Below are 27933 nucleotides of genomic sequence, written 5' to 3'. Positions count from 1 at the left end.
ATGGCCATAGACAAGGTAAAAGGGTTCTGGACTGATGCCGAGGTGGACCGGCGCATCGTCACAGGCTTACTTTGTGGTTCGGTCACTGCCATCTTGGTGCTAAGATGGATGAAGCAAAGACAGGTCCAGAAGAAACTCGAGGAGGCCAAGAGGAGACGGGAGCTTGGCTTTCAACGGATGGAGAAGGCAGCGAGGCAGTTCCAACAGCAAGTAAGGCTCTCTTGCAGATTGCGTGCCACCATAAAGGAGGCAGCTTTTCTTCTTTGTTGTCTTCTTCTTTAGCTGTAGCAACAGCTGAGGCATGTTCATGTCAGACGTTTAGTGGGTCAATCCTGCAGTCTCTGCAATATGTTCTCTGTATTCTGCCTACAGCATTTCTCCCTGCACCTGCCCTTCAAGGCGTTAGCATTGTGAAATACTGCCGTTCTTTCCAGGTGATGACTGTAGACCCCGTTCCCCAAACATGGCCTTAACTTTTTAAAAAGCCTTTGAGGGCACTGCTTTGCTACAAATCTAGTAGGGCAGTACAATTTGTATCATCTAAGCCAAGATTATTTTGGAAGATTCCTCCTTTGCAGCTTTGCAGCCTAGTAACCAGCTTTAGGTGCTTGTTGACTTTGAGGCATACTTTGTGTCATGGGAAGAAAGAAAGTATAAAGTTGCTTTCTTCCCTTCAGCTGCATTTCACTGGCAATCTGAAGGCAGCTGTCTCTGCCCAAGGGATCAGCTGGCTAGTGACAAATCATCAGGGTTCAGAGATGAGATATCTGAGCTTACACTTCTCTGGCAATGCTGCAGTTTGATGCTGGATCTGGTCATCTGCATGAAAGGCCCAACCCCTCCATCTTTTCTCTTTCTTGAGTGCAGCATGCTCCCAGCAAGAACTTTCAATATCCGTTGCTCAGCTTGCCAGGCTTTGAGAGAACAGCCAGAGCCCTTCCAGGTGCTGCAAGAACTCAATTCTTCCATCCTCTAGAGTCCAGTGTAAACAAGATCCTAATTCTTGCTGAAGAATGCAGAAACAATTACTCCCTGGAAACAGTCTTTGTGGTATAGAATTGTTTCAGAAGGCAGGGCACTTCAGTGTATGGCAGAATAGGGATGAGTGTGTTTGGGGAAAGAGTGTGCAATGTGCAATTGACTGAGACGTCCACACTGCACACCTTGAAGTTTAACTGAATCTCCATCTCCATCTTTAAATCTCAAGTGTTCTTGTTTGAGGGCATCTGGTCAAAGTCATCCAGTGAGAACCATGGCTGAGTGGGGGGTAGAGCTTGCACCCCCCAGGTCCCAGCCCAACACTCCAACCACCTGGCCACACTGGCTCTCATAAACAGTTAAATATAAAATGGTTATATCAGCTTTCGGAAACATGCACACAGATCAGATGGTGAAAGCAAATATAGCCAGGGATTCATGAGTCGTGCAAACTGGGCATTTTCAGTGTTCAGGGCAAATGCTTGAAGTATAATACAAAAGTAGTGGGGGCTGGCTGGCTGGCTTGCATTGAAAATCCAATCTGATCATGGGGAAAGCCAAGCACTGCCCTGCTTAGGACGGCTACTTATGCAGTGGCAGAAAAAAGGACAAAATTTTGCAGAAAAAATGGAAGCTGCTATTTTAAATGCCTAAATACAAGTTAGAAACAATATGTCTAATTTAAATAGAAGTAAAGTGCAGCATTTGTAATGGGAAAGTTTGGGACAGGAGCATATGTGTCTGTCCAGGTGCTAAGTGCTGCTGGACTCAAGGCTCCTTCCTGCTCTCCTTTCTTAGGGCTTTAAAAGTCTTTCATCCTGACTTACTGAGCAGCTCTGCAAGGACTCTTCTCTGTGAAGAAGGACAACCTTGGCCGCCTTCCTGGCAGCCCCCTCGAAATGCAGCTTATTCCCCAACTTTGCCACTCCCCAACCATCTCTGCCAGTATTCTCACCTTTCCAAAGGAAAAAAAAATCTTACCTTGTTAAGGTGGAAGGGAAAGCTGTAATGGAGGGCTCCCCTGAGCAAAAGAGAGGCTGCAAACTACGGAGGAGGCACCTGTGATGACCAAAGATCTCGGAGCCAGGCCTCTCCTGTATCTCCTGCTTTTTACACCCATTTTCCCTGCTTGAGAAGGGATGTGTGTATTTTGGGACTGGCAGGGATGACAGAGCAGTTAGTTGGGGTGTAATGTGAGCCTCATTTCAAGTCAGTTCCAACTCAAATTAGACTGTACCTGTCTTGAAGCAGGGTAGTTTGCCTGCTCTTTGAGCTGTGTGCTTTAAAAAATTTCTTCCACACCTGAACACCACCTTACAGAGCAGCCTTTCCCAACCTGGTGCCCTCCAGCAAGCATGGTTAATGGTCCAGAATGCTGGGCTTTGTAATCCAAAGCCTCTGATGGGCATATTAGGTTGGGGAAGGTTGCTGTAGGCTGATCCAGAAACTGTGTTTTCTCTGAAGAGAGAAGGTGTAGGAGGCTGGAAATCAGAGATGGCCGTATCTGTGCAGTATGTTAAAAACATATTCATACATCAACGGGAAGCTTTTTATGGAACATACATGCCAGTATCACTTCATTATTTCTCACATCTTTACAGAGACTATTATAGTGACTACTGCACTTACAGCAGCCCAACCTTGAAATAACGGTGTGTGAAACTGCCCTGAAACTAGCGCTTGGGTGAGCCTCACAATAGAGCCAAGCCTCTGCTGCACATAATCTGGAAGCCCTAGGTTCTCCCACACAAAGTAGGGTGGAGATCAAGTTTGCTGCTAAAATCTAGAGCCTCTGTCTGTTTCTGCCCAACACCAAACTGTCGTTCTGCCACTGATCAACTATATAGCTGCTGAAGTCCCATGTGATGCTGCTTTGGTGTTGCTTCTGTCATGGCATGGCTGTAGCCTGCTTTGCATGTGTGAAAGTGTGTTGTGTCTGCAATGCAGAACAGATCAACATGACCTAACAGGAAGTACACGTCATGCAGTACCACGACAGCCCTGTGTTTGCTCCTTGCTGCAGAATCCAGGAGTGAAAGCTGCTCCAATCCTATCTCTTCCTCTTGTGGAACTGATTGGCAAGTTGAAAGATGGTTCCTTGACTCCAGAAAGTGTCCTGTACACCTACATGGAAAAGGTAAATCAACCTGCACTTTTAACTACTTATTTAAGGCATGCATTGTTTGTATGGGTCAGGCTCTTCTTCCCTGCAAACCTAAAAGCACTTTACACAATACAAAGCAGGGATACCTCACACTGTAGGTGTGCTCCCTGAAGGGAGTTGATATGGAAGCCAAACCATGGACAAAAGCTTTGTTGCGGGAAGGGCCTGAACAACACCAAACACTTAAGCACAGCTAGTAAGATATATGAAAATCAAGGTTATTTGATTTATTGTATACTTATAAATAAATAATATTTAAGTTTAAAGAAAAACCTGAAACTTAAATATTTAGTTGGGAATAAAACTCATGTCAAATCCCAAAGTCCTTGAATACTCTGTGTCACCCTTTTTCAACATGGTGCCCTCTCCATTTGTTGGGTTACAATTCCCATATTCCCCAGCCTGTATAAAAGGCGCCAGACAGGAAAAGGGACAGAGAGAGATTGTATTAAATCTCTCTCTCCCCCTCTCTCTCATTACAATTCTGCTCCAAAACACCCCGCTGCCCCAAGTTCTTCTGCCAGCACTCACACTCACACTTATCACGGTTACAGGGTTAATGGGAGTTTGACATCCTCTCCCTGCAGCCAGGGCATGCCGTGGACTTGGACCTTTCATGCACCATGTGGCCTGAAGAGTTATTTTAAGATGTGATAGATTTATTATGGCTTCTAACGGCTAAGCTACAAGGGATTTCCATTTTTGGAGCTGCTTGCATTTAAGACGTACAAGGAGGGGTGTTGGGGTTTGCTAGGGGACATGAGGAGCAAATGCAATGCTTACTTAAGATGCAGGCTTAAGTGTGCAAAAGTAAATGTGATTTTACTGATGCTGGGTTTAGGAAGGAGGCTCATTCACAGTAAAGAAGGTGGGTGGTGGGGAGGGAGGGAGGGAGGGAGGGAGGCTGGCCAATGATAATGTGATAAGGTCATGGTCTTCATCGTTCTCACTAAGGGAATCCTCCACTGGAATTCTGCCTTCATTTGGAACCTATCCATTCAACCAATTCACTTATAGACACAGTAAGCGTCTTTATTCACGCCTTATGTCACACAGTGCTAAGTGATGACACAAGCTGGTCCCTCCAAGAATTTGGAAGTCATTTGCAAAACTGGAAGAAAGCTCCCAGCTTTAATTCACAATCGTTAATAGTAATTGGACCCACCCAATGATCTCTCCAAATGATTTTTTTGTTTTTGTTTCACTGTTATGCGCTACAAGTGGTAAATATTGATGTATTTACTTAGGCTACCGAATTTGCACCCATGGCTTGCAAATTGCTTCTTGATAACCATTAGCCAAGGAGCCTGTTCAACTTTCTGCAGTCTAGGTTGACACACAGTGAACTGATAGATGGCCACAGAAATAGACCTTACATATCTTCCAACTGGGAGCCTCTAAGTATTTGTCTCGCATGTTTATCACAAGCGAACTCTAATACGTACTGTGTGGTATAGAGACCTCGGCAGTGTCCACACTGTTACAATGCTTTGAAATTCTTTCCAGTGGAGGCTGGAGTCTTCAGTATCAGGAGGATTGTGTATGCATTCTGGACTTCTGAAGTGCTATCTGTGGTGCCATTCTGGAGATAGGGTTCAGTGCTTTTAAAAAGTTTGGGATAAAATCTGGAGTGCATCTGCAGCTCCACGAACATTGGAGCCATCAGCCCACAGTGGTTCTTTGACCAACTCACCCTTCCTCCTCTGTTTTGTTTTTTGTTTTTTTGCATACACAAAAGGCCTTAGAAGTAACCCAGCAAATCAACTGTGTGACAGACTTCCTCCCAGAGTGTGAGGAACAGCTCTGCGAAGTGAAAAAAAGGGAGAAAGGATTGCTTTATGGAGTCCCTGTCAGCATCAAGGAAGATGTTGCTTGCAAGGTAATTTTTGCATTATTTCTGAATAACTGGGCTAGAGGAATGGGGATTGGATTATACAGTAAAGTGTATGAATTTAAAGCCAAGAAAAGAGGATATTTTATTTTAATATTTGTGTTTATTTAGATCAAATTCCTCCCATTTGTTCTCCTCCAGACTGGGGTGGCCCAACACATGGCCTGCAGGCTACAGGTGGTAGCCAAGGCCTTGTTCTGTGGCCTTCTGGCCACTTGGAGCCCCATGTGGCTCCTCCAGTCCAGACCCACGGATGGCACATGCATGGTTGTGATGGGTTCTCCTGAGGCCGCCAGCCCATCCTGCTCAGGAGGCTCAGGAATCACTCTTGTGAGGCTGTTGGCCTGACCCACTTGCTTCCTGAACCTTTCTGCAGAGATCACAGGCCCACAAAGCGTACTTTCTCATTCCATTAGTCCTACATTCCAAAAATCATCTTAAAATTAAGCAGCTGCCCCTGATCCTAACTCTGAGACCTCATATCGGTTTTCTCCTTCATTTACAGGTTAACTCAGTATATTAATTTTGTATATTAGATAAATATATTGCAAACACTTTATTATATGGAATTGTAATTAATTATGTGGCCCTCATTCTGTGTCGAAGTCCTAATGCAGCCCTTGAAGCATGAACAGTTGGACTGCCCTGCTCCAGCTGTTTTGGACTAACTCCCATTATGCCTGGCTATTGTTTTTACTGACTGAGGCTGATGGGAATAATAGTCCAAAACCGAAATGAAACGAAATGAAACGAGAGGAGACGAGACGAGATGAAATGAGACAAAACAAAACTGGGGTGCACCACATTGCGGAAGGATGGCTTAGACGATATGATGAAATTATAACTTTTGGGAGGACTGTTGCCCAGCCATCCCTGCATGCAATGACACTGCTCTCCTCTATAACCAGGCTTTCCCTTTCAGAGGGATTTCCCATGGAGAAGGACAATCATTAGACGTTGGCAAAAAGGAAGCCCAGGGACCTGGCCCTTGGTGTCAGATGGCAGAATAAAGTGGGGGGGGGGGTTGGCATCCACACATTTTAGTATGAGGTAGCAGGGATGGGTTGGGAATATAGAAGTTACCTGTATAAACACACACAATTTCCAGTGGGCTTTGACCTAATTACCTGTTAATAGATGGCTGGGCAACTTGATATGAAATTTAATATACTGTGATGAGGACTTTTTATTTTTCCTGCTGCAATAAAATTCTTCCCTATTTCTTATTCTAATGCCTTGGGTGGTTTTGTGAAAAATGAGAAACATTTCAAAAGCAAGGTGTCTCACTGACTTATTCACTTCTTTTAGGGTTACCCAAATACACTTGGCTTGGTGAAATTTCTGGACCACCCTGAGCATGATGACTCTGTAATAGTCAAGGTTTTAAAGAAACAAGGAGCAATTCCATTTGTAAGGACCAACATTTCACAGGCCATATTAAAGTAGGTGCTTGTTCCCTTATTTAAGACATTTCCTTTGTGCAGTTTTTGAAGGCAAAAACTGACTCGTGTCCATCCAAGGAGCTTTGCCATTTTGGGTGGCTCAGTTTTTGTACCCTTAATAGTAAACTGACATAAAGTAGGGAGGAGATAAAGTTTATGGGCAGTTTCCAATATTATTTGTTCTGCCGCACCTGTAGAACTTTAGTGTGCTTCAAATGTTAATGTGAACTTAGCTAATTCGCACTTTTCAAACCAATATGAAAACTGCAGTGCAGTTAAATTTTCATCTTTGCAATCTCCTAAATTTTGCAATGTACTCAACCATTTTAAAAATAAAACAAAATGGGTCTACTGGGGAAACAGGCTCACCAAATGCACACATTTATGGAAATAACATGAAAAAACATAAAACACATAATATTATGGTAAATTGCTTGAAAATTGCATATATGTAGAAAGTGTGTGAAAACAAGCAGACATTTTCATGCAATTTTTTAAAAAATGACAAACCAGTGTGTATCCACAACAAAATAAACTGAAGGGTGATTTGAGTGAAGCTGAATTTGACAGTCATCCAACCCTAGCAAAGATACATTTCATCAGTGAAAATCTGAGACTTGATCATTTTAAAGTATGCCATTCATTTTAGATTTAACTTCAAATGGCTAACACGCTAACTGCAAAGGGCGAGCATCTTGTGGTTCTCTATTTGTTTTGACCTACAGACTCCTATCAGCCTAGACTGCACAGCAAATGGTTAGGGATGATGGGAGCTGTAGGCCGCAGATTGCTCACCCCTGTTCTAGTAGGATGCAAGGACATTCCAACACTAGCCACCCAATCTATATTTTGCCATATGTTTGATCCACTATGGGGTTAGAAAAACCCTTGATGCAGTCCTTAATATCTATAAAGTTGATCACTTACTGTTCCTCCCTGAAGCTGATTCAACCAACTGCATACCTGACCTTCGTCCACACTTTACTGGTAAGATTTCAGTGCCTGCAGGCTTAACTTAGTAGTTGTTTTCCATCCATCTCAGCATTGACTGTGGCAATACTCTCTTCGGACAAACCTTGAATCCCTTCAACCACAAGAAAACCTCTGGAGGCTCCAGCGGAGGGGAAGCAGCCCTTATTGGAGGAGGAGGATCGATTCTGGGGATTGGGACAGATGTGGCTGCGAGTATTCGGGTGCCATGTGGCTTTTGTGGGATCTGTGGGTTCAAACCAACTGGCTATAGGCTGAGGTAAGTTTCACAGGTTGGAAACAAATTGCCAGCCATATATCATGAATACAAAGGCTAGTGAAGTGGCTAGTAGCTGCTTAAAAACAAACCTCATGCATTCAGAATTCTGAATGCAGAAATAATAGTTTCAGGAAGCCATAGAATTGTGGATGGATAGTACCCCTTCTACTTAGCATGACTGGGCATTTGCCGAGGCCCAGAAGGCATTAAGGCAAAGACAAAGAAGCTTTTAAAAGTCAAGGGCTCCATATCTTTGGCCTGGTTTGCAACCTGTTCCTCAGAGAGGTGTGTCTTGCACTGATGCTTTATTCATTTAGGTTCCAGGCTCAACCCTTTTTATTTCCCCTATGTTTTAATTTTAAAGGCAAGGGAGAAAGAGAAAGATACAAACAATTGAATGCAGAATTCCAGAGAATAGCTAGAAGAGATAAGAATGCCTTCTTAAATGAGCAGTGCAAAGAAATAGAAGAAAACAATAGAATAGGGAGGACCAGAGATCTATTCAAGAAAATTGGAGATATGAAGGGAACGTGTCATGCAAAGATGGGCATGATGAAGGACCAAAATGGCAGGGACCTAACAGAGGCAGAAGAAATTAAGAAGAGGTGGCAAGATTACACAGAAGAACTGTACAAGAAAGAGCTTAATGTCCCTGATAACCACGATGGCGTGGTCACTGACCTTGAGCCAGACATCCTGGAATGTGAAGTCAAATGGGCCTTAGGAAGTCTGAGCAACAACAAAGCTAGTGGAGGTGACAGTATTCCAGATGAGCTATTCAAAATCTTAAAAGACGATGCAGTAAAAGTACTACACTCAATATGCCAGCAAATCTGGAAAACTCAACAGTGGCTGCAGGATTGGAAAAGGTCAGTTTACATTCCGATCCCAAAGAAGGGCAATGCCAAAGAATGTTCAAGCTACCGCACCATTGCACTCATTTCACATGCAAGCAAAGTTATGCTCAGAATCCTACAAGCTAGGCTCCAGCAGTATGTGGACCGAGAACTACCAGAAGTACAGGCAGGATTTCGAAGAGGGAGAGGGACTAGAGATCAAATTGCCAATATATGCTGGATCATGGAGAAAGCTAGGGAGTTCCAGAAAAACATCTACTTCTGCTTCATTGACTATGCTAAAGCCTTTGATTGTGGGGATCACAACCAATTGTGGCAAGTTCTTAAAGAGATGGGAGTACCAGACCACCTTATTTGTCTCTTGAGAAACCTATATGCGGGTCAAGAAGCAACAGTGAGAACTTGGCATGGAACCACTGATTGGTTCAAAATTGAGAAAGGAGTTTGGCAAGGCTGCATACTGTCGCCCTGCCTATTTAACTTATATGCAGAGCACATCATGAGAAAGGTGGGGCTGGATGAATCACCAGTTGGAATTAAGATTGCTGGGAGAAATATCAACAACCTCAGATATGCAGATGATACCACTCTAATGGCAGAAAGTGAAGATGAACTAAAGAGCCTCTTGATGTGGGTGAAGGAGGAGAGGGCAAAAGTTGGCTTGAAACTCAACATTAAGAAAACTAAGATCATGGCATCTGGTCCTCTCACTTCCTGGCAAATAGATGGGGAAGAAATGGAGGTAGTGACAGATTTTATTTTCCTGGGCTCCAAGATCACCGCAGATGGGGACTGCAGCCAAGAAATTAAAAGACGCTTGCTCTTTGGGAGGAAAGCTATGGCAAATCTAGACAGCATACTAAAAAGCAGAGACATCACTCTGCCAACAAAAGTGCGTATAGTCAAGGCTATGGTTTTCCCAGTTGCAATGTATGGCTGTGAAAGCTGGACCATAAGGAAGGCTGAGTGCCAAAGGATTGAGGCCTTTGAATTGTGGTGCTGGAGGAGACTCCTGCGAGTCCCTTGGACCGCAAGGTGATCAAACCAGTCAGTCCTAGAGGAGATCAACCCTGACTGCTCTTTAGAAGGCCAGATACTGAAGATGAAACTCAAATACTTTGGCCACCAGATGAGAAGGAAGGACTCACTGGAGAACAGCCTAATGCTGGGAACAATAGAGGGCAAAAGAAGAAGGGGACGGCAGAGGATGAGGTGGCTAGATGGAGTCACTGAAACAGTTGGTGTGAGCTTAAGTGGACTTTGGGGGATGGTGGAGGACAGGAAGGCCGGGAGGAATGTTGTCCATGGGGTTGCGATGGGTCGGACACGACTTCGCAAGTAACAACAACAATGTTTTCATTCTTATTGCTAATTTTAGAATTGGGTTTTACTGTCCTATATTTCATTGTATGTTGCTGCTTTGTTTGGTTTTGTATTGCCATCCTGACACGCCTATAAAGGATGAGATAAAAATGCTATAAATAGATGATAGATAGATAGATAAATATCTCCCTCTCGCCTCCTCCCCACTCCTCTCTCCTCCTCCCTCCCTCTTTCATTTTGCTCAGTGAAACTGATGGTCACCATGAGGAGAATATGACTGAGGGAGCAGGAAGCCAGTGAGCAGATAAACATGAACTCAGAGACCCAAGTGCAGTGCCTAAAGCAATCTTCTGAAGGTTGCTGTGTTGTTCTAGTCTTCATCCTGCAAGGCTGTTCCTCCTTGCTCTGTCTCTGTCTCTGTCTTATGGCAGCTATGACTTCTGCTGTGGAGAATAAGAGAGGGAGAGGAAGACAGGCCCAGTCCTCTTCAACATGTGTATTAATAATTTGGATGAGGAGGTGCAGGGAATGCTCAACAAATTTGCAGATGGCACATAATTGGGTGGGAGAGCCAATACCCTAGAAAACAGGAACAAAATCCGTAGGTATTCTTGATAGGTTGGAGCACTGGACTGAAAACAGCAGCATGAAAATGGATAGGAATGAATCCCAAGTGCTCTTCCTAGGAAAAGGAAACCCAGTGGGAGATACTTGGCTCAACAATACAACAACTGAGAAGGGCTTTGGAATTGTTGTAGCTCACAAGCTGAATATGAGCTAACAATGTGATGTGCTACAAAAATGCAAATGCTATTTTGGGCTGTATTAATAGAATTATCACGTCCAAATCATGTGAAGTAGTAACCCACCTCTGCTTAGCACTGGATAGGCCTCATCTTAAGTACTGCATCCAGTTCTGGGCACTGCAATTTAAGCAAGATGCAGATGAATTGGAAAAGGTTCAGAGGAGGGCAACAAAGATGATCTGGGGACTGGAAACAAATCCCTGTGAGGAGAGACTGAAATAATTGGGCATGCTTAGCCTTAAGAGGAGAAGACTGAGGGGAGATATGATAGCACTCTTCAGGTACTTGAAAGGTTGTCACACAGAAGACGAAGATCTGTTCTTGAGCATCCCAGAATCACATGGAATAATGGGCACAAGTTACAGGAAGCCAGATTCTGGCTGAACATCTGGAAGAACTTCCTGATTGTTAGAACAATATGACAATGGATCCCGCTGTCTAGGGAGGTCATGAGATCTCCCACACTGGAGGCATTCAAGATGCAGCCACACAGGCCTCTGTTAGGGATGCTTTGGCTTGAATTCCTGCATGAAGCAGGCTGTTAGACCTGATGGCCTTCTTGGCCTTTTCCAATTCTACTTTTCACTGATACTGTGCCTCTTTAGGGAATGGGGCTTAGGTTGACAGAGGAGATGCTTACTGGGACAGATGCAAAGACTTACTGGATTGTGCACTGTCCAAAGTCTGGGTTCTCCAGATCTCTGTAACTAGAACCAACTGGGGAAGAAATAGTAGCTGAGTTTCTAAAAGAAACATACTGCTTTAGCAGAAAGGAAAGGAAAGGAAAGGAAAGGAAAGGAAAGGAAAGGAAAGGAAAGCCCCCCTTTTTTGAAAAAGCAAGAGACAGTGTTGCCCAAGATTGGCAACCTGCCAGTAGAGCCTCCAAAGTCAAGAGCCATTTGGGATCATCTCTAGATTGATTGTTCAATTCACTTACAACATGGTTGTGTTTAGTTACCTAATTCATTGGATGCGGATTGTGCATGCTCAGAAGCCTACTTGGGCATTCCGTGCACCCTCTCCTGCCCAGGTCCAATCATAAAAGAGGAAGAGTGGGGCTGCTCTTGCGGGTCAGCTCCTCTGTCACATGCCCAGACATGTTGCTTAGGAAAGACAGCTGCTCTGCATCATTGACAGTTTGGGACCCCAATTGGCTGGGGTTATAAATCACATGGGGAGTCTATGTGGAATCTCCACTGTAGACTTTCCCTTTCAAGTTACAGGACTGGACAAGGATGATGAAAAGAGGGGGAAGGCAACTGAGTGCATCGCTGCCCGCTCCCTAATTGTATATATCACTAACCATACAAACAAGACTAGGCATTCAACAAATGTTGCTCCTGCATGGAACTAGTGTTACTCCATCTTTCTTTATTAAGAAGCTATTTCCCTCCAAATCCTGCTGCATATGTGCTGTATGAAGGAGAACTGTAGTTTCTCATTTTCAAAGAAATGCATTACAGGTTTGTGTTCTGCCATTAAACACAGATCATCATCGCATTGCTGAGCCCTGTCTTAGATTTTTAGATCCAAACTCTACTCCACAAATAGAGTACAGTAAGTGTTGCTTGGCCATTTTTGTCTGAGCAAAGTTGAGTTATTAGAAAGTAATGCTAGCCCTGTATGAGTAAGAAGTTCTTTTATAGTCAGCTAAACTTTCCAAGTATTTGAGAACATCAATCTTCCAGGAAATCTGAGTATAAATCTGGAAGAAGATGTGTATGTGGGTGTGCGCATGTGAGTGTGTAGAACTGTATTAGTAGCATAACTCCTAACTTCTGGACTAAAAATGTGGGCTGTGCCAGTGAAAGTATTAAACACGGGGAAGGTCCAGAGCCTGTTTTCACTTAAAGCTGAAATCTCTCTGCAAATTGTTGTTAGTTCTGGTCTAAATTCTAAGAAGGGAAGTGAAATTGTTTGAATCCACAGTGTATGCAAGCTGCATAGTTAAAATATCCATGATCTGCTTCAGTGAGGGGTGGATGTCAGAAAGCTCACTTCTACAGGTAGATTTGCAAAGGCTAGCAAGTTAATTAGAGATAATCAAAGATGCCTGTAATATTTCTCTATCAAGGGGGGAAAACCCTGAAGAGGTTCTGTGCAGAATTTCCAATGGATTTCCAATAGCTTGGCGCTATTAGTAACATCCTTTGACACATGTCACTTGCATTTCATGGCTTGGGTCTGTTTGGCTCTCTCTGTCATTTGGCTTTTCTCCATCATTAATTTACTTTTCTCGTTTGCTCTTGTGTAGCGTCAAAGGTGCTACCACTCCTGTAGCTGGAATGAACTCAGGTGAGCCAGTCTATCACTGATAAAATATAAGCTAGAGTTTAAACCATTACTCAGCTCTTGGGGAAATTCAAAACAAGCACAAGCCTTTTGAGGAATACAGTGGTCTTTTGATAAGCAATCACCCATCCAAAACTGGGCTCAATATCATTAAAAAAAATCAAGGGTCCTTTTATCAGATGGCCAGCTGTCTGTCTCATTCTCTCTGTGATTTCTAATATTCTAATGAAAGTCTGACCCATTTTTAAAGCATTCAGTAGCCATGAAGATTTTGCAGGCTGGGTGGAAGCGGGGAAAAGCTGCTTCATTTATAGAGAAACTTAAGTATGCAGAGCACTTGAAAAGTTTGGTCTCATTTGTGCTGGAACTGCAAGCAGGTAAATCACTGAAATTTGCAAGATTCTGTGATGGAGTTAGAAAACAAGATCAAAGGATGTATGCCGGGTGTGCTTGCATATGCTAACACTTTAGCAAAGAGAGGTTAATATTAGGTATTACTATACCACTTTCCCCATATGTTCATGTTCATTAGTGGTTATTTCAGGACTTTTGCAGCAGCCCTCAAAGTCGTCCAGTATTATATGGGTCAGAGGCATGAGTGGGACTCACTAGGAGACCTCCTCACATACCTATGGCTACCTAGTGAGTTTAGATTTTTACTGTGGAATTTGAGGCCGGACCTCAAATTAATTTGTGGCCATTAACATTTATAGTGCAACACTCATGTTGTAAATACAAAGGAGTTCAGATGTTGAAGAAATGGAGCTTACAAGCACAGAATTAGGGATGAAGACCCCACCTTTGGAGTGACATATGAATATTGTTATAAAATATGTTGTTCAGTTCAGATGTAACACTAAAACATAATTATGCACCCCTTCCCCTTTGGCAAGCCAGTGGAGGATGATTACATTTTTGTTTGTTGTTGTGAACAAGTTCCCATTATATATACATTTGGTAAAGTCAGGATCAAAATATGGTTTACTACCCTGATTTGTGAACCAAATATAGTTGAACAAACCACAGTGTCCACTATTTAGACATTGGGAAACAGATCTGTTCCCCATGGAAAGAGAGTTAAATCTCCTTTCCTAAAGGGGGGACATGCAATCTCGAGGTCACATCTGGTTATCTTTGTACTGATGAACTGGTTATCTTAATACAAGGATTCAGTGGGTATGCTGCCACTTCCTTCACTATGTTCAGAGGTCTTCCTCCTTTGTTCCAGTCATCTCTGTGACAGGCCCCATGGCCAGAGATGTGGACAGTCTGGCTCTGTGCATGAGGGCTCTCCTGTGTGACGAGATGTTCAATCTGGATCTGGCTGTGCCCCCCCTTCCCTTCAATGAGGAGGTAACAGAACTGGGTTTTGGGATCGACTCATGCATGGGAGAGGTGCTTTGGCTGAGGATGCTTCTTCGGTCCTTTATATACACAGACACACACACAGACACAAATGGCCCAGCTGTGAGCAGGAGGGTACAATTTGTGTCAATGCTGAATTGTCCTGAGTGTGGCAAAATGTAAGCAGGGATCTACGGGGGCTGCATTGGGACTTTATGTTCTAATGCAGCTTCATTTCTGGCCTAGAGTGGGACTATCCAGAAAGAATCATTCTCAAAGTCTGGAGTCAAAATGGAGGCTCAAAGTCTGGAGCCAAAATGGAGGCTCAAAGCAAAACCTTTTTGACAATGTAATCCGAAATCCACTCAGAAGAAAAAAAAGAAAAAGACTAGCTCTCAGTTCCCCTGACAGACTTCAGAAATCTGAATTCAAATCCTCTGTCCAAGTCATGTTAATATCCATTTCCAAGAAAAATAAAATGAAACAGGAAGCTTTTGTAACTCCAGAACAACTAAGCACATTTCCACCTAGTGACTAAACTTTACAATGACATAATCCGTAGAACGACTGAGTGAAGAGACTTGGGTAAAAACGGGACAGGGCAGGAATGTGATAGTTTTAGACTAGATGAAAAGATTAAGGCAGAATCTGAATTGCTTGCTCTTCAGGTATTAGCTAAGCCCGTTGTTCGTCAGGATGTCATTTTCAGTCTCAAGAGTGCTTCATAGAAGCATCATTTGAATCAAAGTCACTCCTCCTTGCCCCTGGCAGTTGGAACACCCAGCTGCCTACCTGGGATACTAACAGAATGCACTGATATGCAAGCGCTTCAGTGTACATGTTGCTATGATAACTGATGTGGCCATGTCCGATGGCCAATCAATCAAACAAATAAAATAATAAAATAGGTTGGCTGCACAAATTACATCTTCTTGGAAATTTCAGGCTATTTCAGGAAGTGAAGCATGATTGCATGTGTGCGCAAACCAAGAAAGTACATTAAATCTTTGAATCGAGTCTTGATTCATTTTGTTGAATACTAGTGAACAGACCCAGGTGGATAGCCCTTATTTTGATCCTCCAAAGCTTTCAAGTACACTTGTGAGCTATCCAGGTTAAGCAGATTGGGCTCACCTGCTGTGAGTGCGGGTGTGTCTACTGGTACCCCATGGCATGGACACGGCTGTGATGGGAGGAGTCTGTTTGCACCACTTGTTGGTGGGGGAAGTGCCCCCAGCAGGCGAGGTGGCAAGTGTATAATTCTGTCTCTCGGCTTATTACTTTCTCCTGGTTTCAGATGGTATTTCCTGTGAAGCTGTATACTGTTTAGGGAATTCTGCCCCTACTGGTTGAAAATGTCACTGCAGGCTTCCAGAACATGGACACAGTTAAGGGCCAATGCACTGGCTGAGGAATGCTGGGAGTTGTAGGACTTTTTTTTGTCTCAGCAGGCATAGGATTGTGACCTTAAATGAATTAAATTGATGCACTTATAAACCAAAACAGGATAACCCCAAGATGTACACTGCTAGGGACCCCTTAGTGTGCATCTCCAATCTCAGGTGTCTTGGTGCTTGGAACTGATGGATGGACAGGCCAACAGGTACATAGACATGCACACACTTTTGCTATTAGCAGAAATGAAAATTAAGTAGGTGGGTTGTTACAGATGACAGATCCTATAATATAAGGTTTACTTGACCATCAGGCCGGTAGAGTATCCTCCACCTCTTTCCTTATTTCAGCTATGGCCTCACTGAGCCTATTTGTACTCAACCTTTTTGAGCATTAAAAATATCACTTAAGTTCACATGGGAAGGAACCTATATGGTCATGGAATTATTTAACTTACTTTCCCCCTGTAGGTTTGCTTATTATTTTTTTGTGGGCAGAAGGAGTTATATTCTGCCTTTCAAATGAATCTCCAGAGAGATTTACAAAAGTTAAGAAATAAATAAAATGAAAGACATGCCAACCATATACTAAAAGCAAGAAATCTAAGCAAAGGAAATCTAAACAAAAATAAAAGAACTGGGAAAACAGGAAGTTCTCTCTTGGGTGCCAAAGAGCTATCAAGGGAGGTATCAGGCTAGCTTTCCTAAAGAAAGCATTCCGGAATGGTGGGGTGTGTGGATGGAGAGGCATATGGGGGGACCCGTCAACTGTTTAGGATGCTGGATTGAAACTTACCCTTACCTGAGCTGTGAAACATCAGTTCATCTCAGGAATTTTTCATCTAAATAAAGTTTTATCTCTTTGCAGATTTACTCTAGTTCCAGACCCCTTAGGATTGGATACTATGATGATGATGGTTATTTCCAGCCATCTCCCAGCATGAAACGGGCTGTGCAGGAAACCAGAAAACTCCTACAGGATGCTGGGCATACAGTAAGCTCTGTGCTCTTGGAGAGAACTTTTCTCATATTACCTTATTTTTAATATATGAATGAATTTATTTAATTGAATCATATTGCTTTAATATCACTGGGGTTTTCTAGATTGTGTGCAACAGATAAATAGTAAGAAGCAGTGAATGTCATTTACAAACAATTGCATATTACTAGCAAGGATACTGGCTCTTGATCCTTGTAAATTATACTCTAAATTATACTCTAAAGAATTTAGAAGTAAAAGTTAAAATGGGAATAATACAAGAAAGATATAATGAAAAAATGAGGGGAAAATCAGGATAGAAAAGAATTAAATGACTGAAAATGCGCACTGAGAATTTGGGTAATATAGAATATAATTCTGCAGCCATGCTTGGCATGTCTGCACACCAGTGCAGTTTAACATTCATATATTTAATTTTGTAACATTAGATTCATTGCCACTACCGGATCTCTGCTTACCCAGAGCTTTCAGGTACTTGCTCAAGCTGGTTTTTGCATCTGCAGGTAGAAGACTGGGCTGCAGGATAAATTTTTAGGCAGAAATAGAATGCTGTGGAGATCAGATAAAAATGTTTTCCATCATAGATGGATTGCTAGTCCTTTCTGATCTGAGCTTTAGAATCTTTATATCAGTTAATTTGGTACAAACTATTTGTGTCAGTTTATTTGTCCAAAGAGATCTTTGGTGCTATAGTCAGACATCTGTTAAATGAACATTGAACAAAATGTAAAAAATAGTCAGGAAAAATGTATCACCAGACCATACATTTTAATTGGTTCAATGAAGAAATATACATATAAGGTCATAATTACATATGTCAATTTGTAACATATAATCTGAGTTGTCTTTATATATTGACTTTTATTTTTTCCACCTAGCTTATACCCTTTACTCCTCCTCGAATTGATTTTCTGGTAGATGAGCTGTTTACCAAAGGTCTCTATGCTGATGGAAGTTCCACTTTAGTGGAAAAGTTGTAAGTAGATATCAAAACTGTGGCTTGATTATATTTACATTAAGAATGGACAGTTCTTCTAGCTCTCTCTATCTTCTTACTGACTAAGGGCACAATCCTATACAAGTTCAGACAGGGGGGGGAAATCCTACAACTTCCAGCATTCCTCAGCCAGCTTATGTGTTTGTCCCTCAGATCCTAACAGCAGTAAGTTACAATGACCACCACTCCAAAATAGTTTTGGCAGACCTGAACACTGAAGAGAAATCATCTGCTTTTTTCCCCTCTTTCTACTTTCCCCCTTTATGCAATCATAAAACAGGAAGGAACAAAGGTCAGTAAAGTTAAAAGCAGGACCTTCAGCTGTAGGGGACCTGGTGGTTTTTCCTCCAACCTTCCATAAAACCCATATTTAAGCTGTTCTGAAAATCAGAAACTTTTTTTCATGGTAGCTGTTGCATGACAGACCTCAAAACATGCCTTTTCAATCCTCTGTGTATTTGCAATGCCAGTTGCTTAAATTATTCTCAAATATCTGATTATTAATGTAGTACACTATGATGTGAGCATTGAAACACAGCTTGGCTTATGGGTTAATCAAGGAATTGAAATACATTCATTAAATAGGACATTTCAGTTGCTTGGAATTCAAACATATATAGAAGGAATTTTTAACTATGGTTTAAAAAAGTGGTCCTAAGATAGCAGACAAGGCATGTATGCATGCATTTTTAAGGCTGCAATATTACATTTGTTTGCCTGGCTGGGGAGATATTCACTGAACAATTGGGCAGACATGCATAAAATAGTTCAAACTGTGCAAGTTAGAAGTCTACTTTTAGATCGAGGTTCTGCAGCCTGGAAGGGTCCAGAGTCTTCCTGAATGACAAAAAAGACACGCCCAGGAGAAGATGAAGTAGCAAGTTGCCTGTACTTTGATTTGGGTAGAGATAGGGGCAGTCAGGTGGAGAGGGGAGCACCTCTGAAGAAAGCAGAGCACAGGCTCACCACTGAGCACAAGCAAGCATGTTGAGCTTGTGCTCATGTTTGCTGTCCTTACATTTGCATGCAAAGACAGAATAAAACTATTTTACATCAGTAACTCAAGCAAAGAGGAAGGGGGCTGACCTCATCACAGCAACCTCCAAATGGTGGTTCCAAAACTGAACTGAATTCAAGCCTGAATCGTCTGAGCTTTAGAATTGGCTCTATTATTAACAGTGAGAACTTGCTGTTACGAGGGCAAAGGGTGTCCACCTCCTACTGTCCCAGAGCGAGGAGATGAGCTGATTGCCATGCAGTCAGAGTCTCTGTGGGATGACTGGCTTTCTTTTTCTTTCCTCCATGCCAGTGATGGAGAGCTGGTGGATGCCACTTGGACAAACCAGATACGCTGTTGCCGCATGCCAAACCTACTGAAGAGGATCTTGGCTCTCATTTTAATGCCTGTGGTGAGTCTCCTAGACATGTAAGGAAGTTCAGAGATAGACATTCTTCATGTATACCATGATCACAAGCAAAAGGTGCCACAACTTGGAAGTGCCACATGACTATTTCTCTCTTTCATTTTCCATACTAGGGGCAACTCAAGATAGCTGGCTTTCAGCTGTGCCAAAAACAAACCAAGTTAAATCTGCCTCTGTGTGGTGCTTATGTGCTCTTTCTCTGCCTAAAATCATCATCATTGGCTCTAGATTAAAGGAGATCAACAATAGGATGGTTCTGACCCAGCTCCTACTTCAAGGGATATACTTTCTAGTCCCTCCTCTGGAAAAATGTAGCAGAGTATGACAGAGAACAATTTAGAAATACTGTATCTGGCAATGCGCTTGCATGTGAGGCATTTTCACTAGTTTGTGTGACTGTGGAAAAATCACAGATGCTGTCGGATAGCTGAAAAGAGTTTGCAATAATCTCTGTCCGCTGAATCTCTGAAGTTTAGTTTCTTTGCTTAGGCAATCTTTGAGAGTAGTCTTACTACATAAGGTGATGTAGCAAAGTAGTCACTGGCTATCTCAGCACTGAGTCGTATTCTTTATATCCAAATATGTGATTTTGACCTGATGAAGAGAGAGGATCAAGATTCATGAGCTGAGAGTAACTCATTAGAGGCAAGAGGTGAGGAAGGTGTCTGACAAGCCTCATGACTAGGAATGCAAACTTAGACACATTTAATGGGAGGGGTAAGTTCTGTTAAACTCAATGGGACTTCCTCTGGGATAGAACTCAATAGGTTGTACTGTAGGTGGGATAGGGAGGGAGAGGACTAGACCAAGGATTTTCAAGATCCAATGCAGAAAAAGACACTATTTTAATATTTCAGCCAGTATTCCAAAATGCCTAAGCATTTAGACACATTGGTGTCGAGGGCTAAATCTGCAAGGCTGCTCCTTGGAAATATGCTGAAGCCTTTGTTGTGCATCTGAAAATGAGATTGCTCACACATTGCCGTAACTGTATGTTCTCACAGGAAGCTTATAGCTTTCTATTTGCATTGATTGCTACTGATATATTTAAATCAGAAAGTAGCTCTGGATCTTTAGAGAAAACCATGTTCCATTTTCTTTTGAGCCAAAGCTGAATTGTAATGTAAACTTGTATATTTGATTATTTCCCTTATGCGCTGTCTCAAAATGACTGTTTCATTTAGAGCTCGGTCACAGTCAATCTTGTTACCAGTCGCAGGTTTTCATATGCTGCTTTTTGATGATCCCATTCATGGCAAAATGATGGTGTTGGAAAGCAAAGTGGAGGCATGGGGGAAATAGTATTGCTACAGATCTTAATCTTCCGTACAACAACTTTGCAGGACTGTTTCATCCTAGAGTTAGCCCCATCCTATCTGCCAAATATAGTACAAACTCAAAACATATCCTTTAAAAAATCGTAAGAACTCACTATTAATAAGAATCCTTGACAGTGAGTAAAAAAAGGCACTCTCTAGCTATAGTCACAAACTTTCAAGCCCCATTGATTTCATTGAGAGAATTAAGTACATATATTAATCTCTTTTTCTGGAATCAGTGAAAGCATATACATTTTTTCCTGGGTTGAGGCCAGCTGTTTTGAATGGATCTCTATGAATGTCACAAAACGTGACAAAATCCAGTCTTAGAAATGAGTTACCATAAGACGAGCTTAACATAAGAAGAGCCCTGCTGGATCAGACCAAAGGTCAGCATTTTGTCCACACAGCAGCCGAGCGGATGGCCATGGAAGGTCCATGGACCTGAGTGCAAGAGCTTCCTCTCACAAGGGCTTCCCAGCAAGCAGCATACAGAGGAGTACAGAGGTTATATGTAGCCATCAAGATTAGCAGTCGTTGTCCTCAATGTTATGATGAAGAGTGGAATGGAATAGCAGAGAATATGGGAGAAGGCCAGCCTAGGATATTTTTCTGCCTGAGGAAAGGATGAGGGAGCCCACTGGATTGGCTGAGGAATCTTACTTTCATTCTGGTCATGGAGCAGCTACCTCCAGCACTCCTGAAAGCAAGGGACTTACTTATGGGCCCAGATCAAAGGGTGGGTGGCACATCCTGTTCGTCATTCAGTCACTCACTGCCACTCACTTATTGCTTTTCCAAGCAGCTGCTCGTATTCACCACTGGCACAAGCAGCAGCAGCAGCAGCACCTGTGCGACTCAAGGGAGCAAAGCCACGCACTGAGTGTTTGACAGTATGAGTGACCTGTGCTGACTGCCTCTTGGCCTTCTTGCTGATTTTGGCTGGGATCTCACCTAATGGTGCAGCCTGTGATGTCTTGGGAGAAGGTGACCAGACAGGACAGCCAGGAGGCGAAGCCAAGGAGACATCTCCACTTCCAGGGTCCTGGTTCAGGACAATGTGAACACTGGAAGGGGGAGAAGCTCAGATGGAAGATCCAGGGTGGCACTGCCACCTCCATTTATGGAAGCTGCTGCCGGTGTGACCTACTCATTGGGCCCTTCTCTCAACGACTACCCAACACTTCTTATGACTCCAACAGCCTCTCTGTGGTGTTCTCACCTCTTCTTTTTCTTCCTCCTCACTAAAAGCTGGAAGGTGCAATGGGGATCCACAAAAACATGGCTACCATCATGCCCAGCCAAGGAGAGGAAAAACATAGGAAAAAAGCGAGTCAGAAGGGCCTCCTGGGCTATCTAGTCTGACCCCCAGTTCCAACTGTCTCCACTCATGCAATCCCCCACACGTGCTTGTTCAAGGAATAGGAAGAGAGGGAGGAGGCTAAAGGAAACCTGCACCATAATTAAAACTTCCTTGAAAAATTGGTTTATTTCTATTGAAAAAAAAATCATTCTTTATATAATGTGACCTGGTGTTAGTTAGTGTGATAGCCAGAAAATCGCACCCTGGCAGCTTAAAGGAGGAAACTGGAATTTGAGGATGTACACTCTCAAGCCCAACTTTCTCCCCACTTCCCATGGAGTGTGTGTGTGTGTGAAATTACAAAATGGATCTGCACCTTTTAGTCTTAGTTCCAGCACTAAGTCGCTCCTTTCTAATAGACTGCACTTGCCCCTTCTCTTTCTCTTGAGAGGGGGAGAAAGGTGAGTGATTGTCATCCATCACCTATGCATTCGTGGGTCATCTTAGCTCCCACCGATACACTTCTACTGCGATCTTTCCTTTGTAAGGTCTTAAGAGGCATTCCTGCAGGATATTTACCTGGATGGCTCTTCTGACAGGAGTCTTGGAGTCAACAATTATAGAACTGCAAGTTATTCTCAATCTCTTCACACTCAGTGGCACTGCACTATAAGGGATTGGTGTCCTGCAACAGCAGGGGGTTGGACCTGATGGCCTTCTTGATCCCTTCCAACTCTACTATTCTACGATTCTATGATTTGGAGAAGGCATTCAGATTAACCCCAAACCAAACTCGATAAAAATCTGCATCTAAATACTATATTATTAATATGTTATTTTGTTTCAGCTTCCACGAATCTCCCGACATTTGCATGCCCTCCTTGGTGTAGGGTAAGTTGCTTTGATACGACTGATAATGAACTCATCATGCAGGCCTAAGTGTAACCATGATTGGGTTCAGAAGAGTATCAGTAATGTTATAACTTCAGGGCAATAGTCACGAACCTTTAAGAATGCATTGAGTAACAGGGCAGGGAGTAGCCACAAGATACTCCAGATCAACCTACTTCCATGTGGCACATCCCAGTTAGACTACTACATGGCCAATGTTCATGACGGCTGGGGAGGTGGGAGTTGTAGACCAAAGCACTGGCGCAGGTTGGGGGAGCTTGCTTTAAAGTCTGTCTATTCACAAAACTGTGAACTGTTCACTAAAATATCCGTGAAATGTGCTCTATGTTATGAAACCATATGTCACAACATATCTGTTTTTAAGTTTCTGTAAGAGTCTTTAAAAGTTTTTGGTAGGTGTTCACACTTTAGAGTAAAAGAACGGTTATGTTACAATGCATCCAGCAGGGGGCAGCAATAGCTTGACCAAATAATACATTTTTGCAGGACAGGGAAATATATTTGTAATATTTGTAATTGAACAATTGAGATGTTTTGATTTACAGAGGATTTAACTGGCATATTGCCATCATGTGTGTGTCTGGGGGTACAATTCTAGTGATCTGGAAAACTTAATTCAGATGCCATTGTCTGATCATCATGGTTGTGACACTGGGGCAGGTTCCATTTCATGGTTAACATCTTTGTTGAAGAGAGACAAACAGGGTTGAGAATATGAAGAGAGACATTTAAATGACCTGATTGTAAGAACAATACCTTCTCCGACATTCTGATAGACCTTTTAGCAGTATCCCATATTTAGGATGTGCTGTTAGGAGTCTCTGATGAAGAATCCAGGATAGAATTGTGTTTGACAGTTTATACAGACATGTTCCCATGATTATATGACTATAGCTATGCTGACGTGACTAATCATGTGGACATATAACCAAAATGACTGTTTTGATCAATTTTCTTTTTTTAAAAATAGCATTATTAATACTAAGTTGGATGTGTTCACCTAGGTCAGTGAAAAACTTCTGGAAGAACAATGTTGACCGAAGGGTAATTCTTTATTTTTTTTTCTCATTATGAGGCACAGAAAAGTAGCTAGGGATTCCTGCTCTACTTCAGTTCCGTCTCACCAGCAGAGTGACCTGGTTATAAACATCTGTTTCTTGGGAAACTTTGCACATGGTCTTCATATTTGGTTATATCATTAACCTGAGGGAAGTGCAAAGAAAATTAGGAACATGCCTAGCATTTCACAAACCTTTGATTTGATTTGATTTGATTTGGGACATGAATTCCAATCAAGAGTTTACACAGATGGCAACTCCAGTATCAGCCAGGACAGTGATGAGGATTCAGATTCCATGGATCTGTGGCACTTCACCATCTAATAGATGGTGCCAACACAGGCAAACAGTTGATTTGGAAGTGGCCAGAAGAGATGGCCAAGAGGTATTGGATTATTGATGGGGGCAGCTGCAATGGCTAGTACTGCTTGGTTTTATTCATACACCCTCTTACCAGACTGGGTGCATTAACCACAGGAAGTGCCCTATATTGAAACCGATTGGGCCCATCTAGCCAGGGGTTTGGACTGGCCTGTTTGCTGGCCCTGCCTGGAGACTGCAGAGGTTGAACCTAAGGGCTTACCATGCAAAGCAGGTGCTCTGCCACTGGTCTACAGGTCAGTTCCAGGCTGGCTGAGGCAGGAGCGGGGCCTCGCAGCTTGGAGGCTGTTTCTAAAGCAAGAGCTTGGTGTGCGTAGCTGCTGCATTGTTCCTGTAATGCAGTGGCACAGACTTTCATAGCAATCTAATCTCGCCTGACTTCTTCTTTCCCCACTACCCTTTTCATACCCTTTTGAGCTATAATAGGATTACAAAGAACTCAGCCTCTGCCTTCATTATGATATTATTCTGATCGTGTGCAAAGTTGCTTAAGTAAGCAGAAATAAACATGCCACTTAAATCACATTACTGCATCCTGAAGTTGGTTGGCTTTAAGTTTTCAGTGAAATACCCATGACCAGCTTTCCCTCAACCTGGCTTGGCCATGCTGGCTGGGAATGATGGGAGTTGCACTCCAACTCATCTGGAAGGCAGCAGGCTGGGGAAGGCAGCTCAAAATGTTCTTTATGCCCATTTTGGCACCAGACAAAGACCTTTTTATTTCAATGGTATTTTAATTGTTAGTTTGTTTTTAATGACATTTTAACAATGGGGGTATGCCTTTTAATGAAATTACTAGTTCTGTCAGTGGGTGCATTTTAATTTTATATATTTTATTGATCTAATGTTTTATTGTAAATGGTGGTTATGTTTTTCTATTGCATGTATGGGTTTATTGTCATAACCTGCTCAGGTAGCTCTGTGGCAAATGAGGTGGGTTAGAAATCCATTAAATAAATAAATATTTCTTCATTAACCCCTTAATAGACTATATAGTACTTGTAAATACCAAATGGGTAGATCCTGATCCATTTGCATCTGCCAAAAGCCAACATCTTTTCAATTTAGTCACTCACTCACCATCTCAGCCTTCTAGTTTCATTCCCCGCATCTCGTATTATTAGAGTCAGAGCCAGGCTGCTGAAGCAAGCAGCTTCACATCCAACTTCAGGCATGTTACTTTCTCTCTCACCCTTACCTTAGTTGACAAGTAGCCCTACAGACAGAACCTGTATGATAACATTTATGCTCCTGGAAACTACTCTGTTTAAAGCATGGCATGCCTATCTTGCTATGGACTTCCCCGATCTTGGGCCCTCCACATGTACTGGATTCAAAGTCTGTAATCACTTTGAGCTGGTCAAGTCATTATGAATATGACAGCTATTAGCATCTCTTTTTATTTATCTCCAGGCTTACTGTGATGAATTCATTGCTGAATGGAGGAAGCTGAAGCTGGATGTTGTGCTTTGCCCTGCCTTGGGACCAGCCTTTAATCTAGGATACGCAGGCAAACTATTTGGTACCAGTTGATCATTCCATTGGTTTCTGGCTTTGTGCTCACCCTGCTCTTGCACTGTTGCAGAATGGGATGGGTTGCCTGGGTGAGAAGGAAGTGTCTTTCCTCTTCCTTTCTTCTCTGCCACTGCCCTTCTGCTCATCTTAGCTTTGGGGTTGCAGGGAGCCCCCAAACCCACAGAGTCCCCTTACTGGGGACAAGGACACTTGTAGCTGAACTCCCAAATGTCACCAAGTGTTTCCTAGACCTCCCAAAGCATGTGGTATAAACCGAGTACTCAGCAGTGTGGGAGAATATTCCTTGAGGGATTGATGTATGGAGTTGGAAACACAGGCCATCACTGTGGGGAAAACCAGTCATTGTTGCTTCCTCTCCCTCATCTTTCCTTCCAAGTCTTACAGGAGGCAAATGGTAGTTTAGACTCTATGCATTCACTCCTTGATCATTCTAAAAGTATTCTGCATGGAGACTTACTTTAAACTTTATATGAGTGAACCAGTATGAAATTAAAAACAACAAAAATGATTATTAATAGTAAACCAAAACAAGTAGGCTGGATAATCAGGGCTATCTTGTCTTAGAAATGTTGAGGAAAGAAGAGTCTTGAAGTTTGCCTTGAGGGCAAAAAATCTCCAATAGTTGCTTGTACAGAATGTGTTTGCATGCATATCCCCATGCATATTTTGGTGATAATGAAAGCACCCGAAGTAAGTAGCTTTTAAAAATGCCATTTTAGATTACTTGATAGTGCAATATGACCCATTCTTTCGGCAAAGCCCTGTCATTTCATTCATCCATTAAAATATGCTCCTCCCACCCCAAACAGAGCGTGGTTGTCCTTTCTTTACTTGGAAATCCCATGTTTCAAAGCTGCAGAGTCTTTCCCTGCTAGAGTCATGCCCCTGAAGCAAAGTTCTCAGTCCCATTACTTCAATAAAAACCATCATGGGGTACTGTATAGAGAAAGCCTTGGTTCTGCTCATCTAATGAGTTCTGCCCCATGTTTGTCATTCTGTGACTCTTCAGATTAAAATGGGCACATGTTGCATTTGTACAGGTGTGTGTTGTTTTCTAATAACATTTGCCTGTTGGTTGTCACACAAAGATTTAATATACCGAAGTCAGTAATATCATGTGCTGCACATGGTCTCTTTCAGTTGCCACAACTTATACCCATCTGTACAACGTCTTGAATTTTCCTGCTGGAGTCGTACCAGTGACTACAGTCACTCAGGCAGATGAGGAGGAGTTGAAACTTTACAAAGGACATTATGGAGACCCCTGGGATAAAAGAATGAAGGAGGTCAGTTGATAGAAACAAATGTATCTGCTGTGGATGGAAGCCTGAATGTGTTCTGCAAAACCTCTGCAGAGTTATCTTTCCTTGCAACCTCTCGAACATCGGGCATCTGAGTGGGGTGGGGTGGTTTGGTGTGCTGTACTAGCAGAGAGTCGGACCCAACAGTCTTCTAGGTCTCTTCCAACTCTACTATTCTGTGATTCTGTGATCAGTGACATTTTGTTTCATCTTGAATATGGTCCCTTTGGAGGCAAAATTGAAGTTATTTTAGGCCTAATTCCTTGGTTGCTTCTGTGCTGGGCAGGATCCTATTTATTGATAGTGAAAACTATAGTTTGGGAGTTATGTGTACAGCCTGACACCAAATGGATTTTTTCAGAGTCCCTTTGTGATAAGGCAGGGCAGTGGCATGGTAACAGGTGCATCTGGAAGAGCCGCTACTTCTTATAAGAACATTTAGGATTATAACCCTTATGTTAATATAGAAAGGGACATGATATCTGGGAAAGGGACGTGATGATTAGCATCCTTTGGGCACAATGCCTTCTACCTAGAGTTCCATTTTTTATGGACAACTGTGCAATTCAGCTCAAAGTCCAAAATACTTCAGAGTTTTGCAAACATGTGTTCAGAAGCAAAATGTCTATTCGTTTTGTAAATGTATCCTAAACATTTTCCATTATCCAGTGGAAGGCAGGTCTCTTTACTTCCCTGGTGGTCTTGAAGAGAAAATTGCAAGCAGTTCACAAAGGGGCGTGTGGGTCTGAAGTGGACTTCTGGAGAACTACGGGCTCACTCTGGCTTCTTCCCCCGTAATATCCTACCACTTTGTGTTTCTCATGCAGGCTGTGGAGGGTGCAGTGGGGCTCCCAGTGGCCGTCCAATGTGTGGCCTTGCCGTGGCAGGAGGAACTGTGCCTGCGGTTCATGAAGGAAGTAGAGACACTCTCCCGTGAGAGGAGGGGGAGGAGGAAGATCTGA

General features: G+C 42.7%; 1 protein-coding gene across 1 annotated transcript; it reads left to right on the top strand.

The window, feature by feature from the left end:
- Positions 1-27933, top strand: LOC123033850 (vitamin D3 hydroxylase-associated protein-like). Its single transcript, XM_044450733.1, has 15 exons — positions 1-210; positions 3002-3115; positions 4881-5021; positions 6342-6475; positions 7518-7724; positions 12965-13005; positions 14231-14355; positions 16609-16734; positions 17619-17716; positions 19047-19146; positions 22631-22674; positions 23700-23739; positions 25548-25656; positions 26811-26956; positions 27799-27933. The coding sequence occupies exons 1-15, from the start codon at positions 1-3 to the stop codon at positions 27931-27933; spliced, it is 1770 nt and encodes a 589-aa protein (XP_044306668.1).

The sequence above is a fragment of the Varanus komodoensis genome, unplaced genomic scaffold, assembly GCF_004798865.1.
Source record: "Varanus komodoensis strain SLA01 unplaced genomic scaffold, ASM479886v1 scaffold1, whole genome shotgun sequence".
Lineage (NCBI taxonomy): Eukaryota > Metazoa > Chordata > Lepidosauria > Squamata > Varanidae > Varanus > Varanus komodoensis.
This window is presented reverse-complemented; position numbering and strand designations above follow the sequence as displayed.

Bases quoted from the DNA above. Each gene is read 5' to 3' on its own strand.
- LOC123033850 (XM_044450733.1), top strand. From the start codon at position 1: ATGGCCATAGACAAGGTAAAAGGGTTCTGGACTGATGCCGAGGTGGAC. The intron at 6,476-7,517 runs GTAGGTGCTTGT...CATCCATCTCAG, and splicing joins ATTTCACAGGCCATATTAAA to CATTGACTGTGGCAATACTC. The intron at 14,356-16,608 runs GTAACAGAACTG...ATCTCTTTGCAG, and splicing joins CCCTTCCCTTCAATGAGGAG to ATTTACTCTAGTTCCAGACC.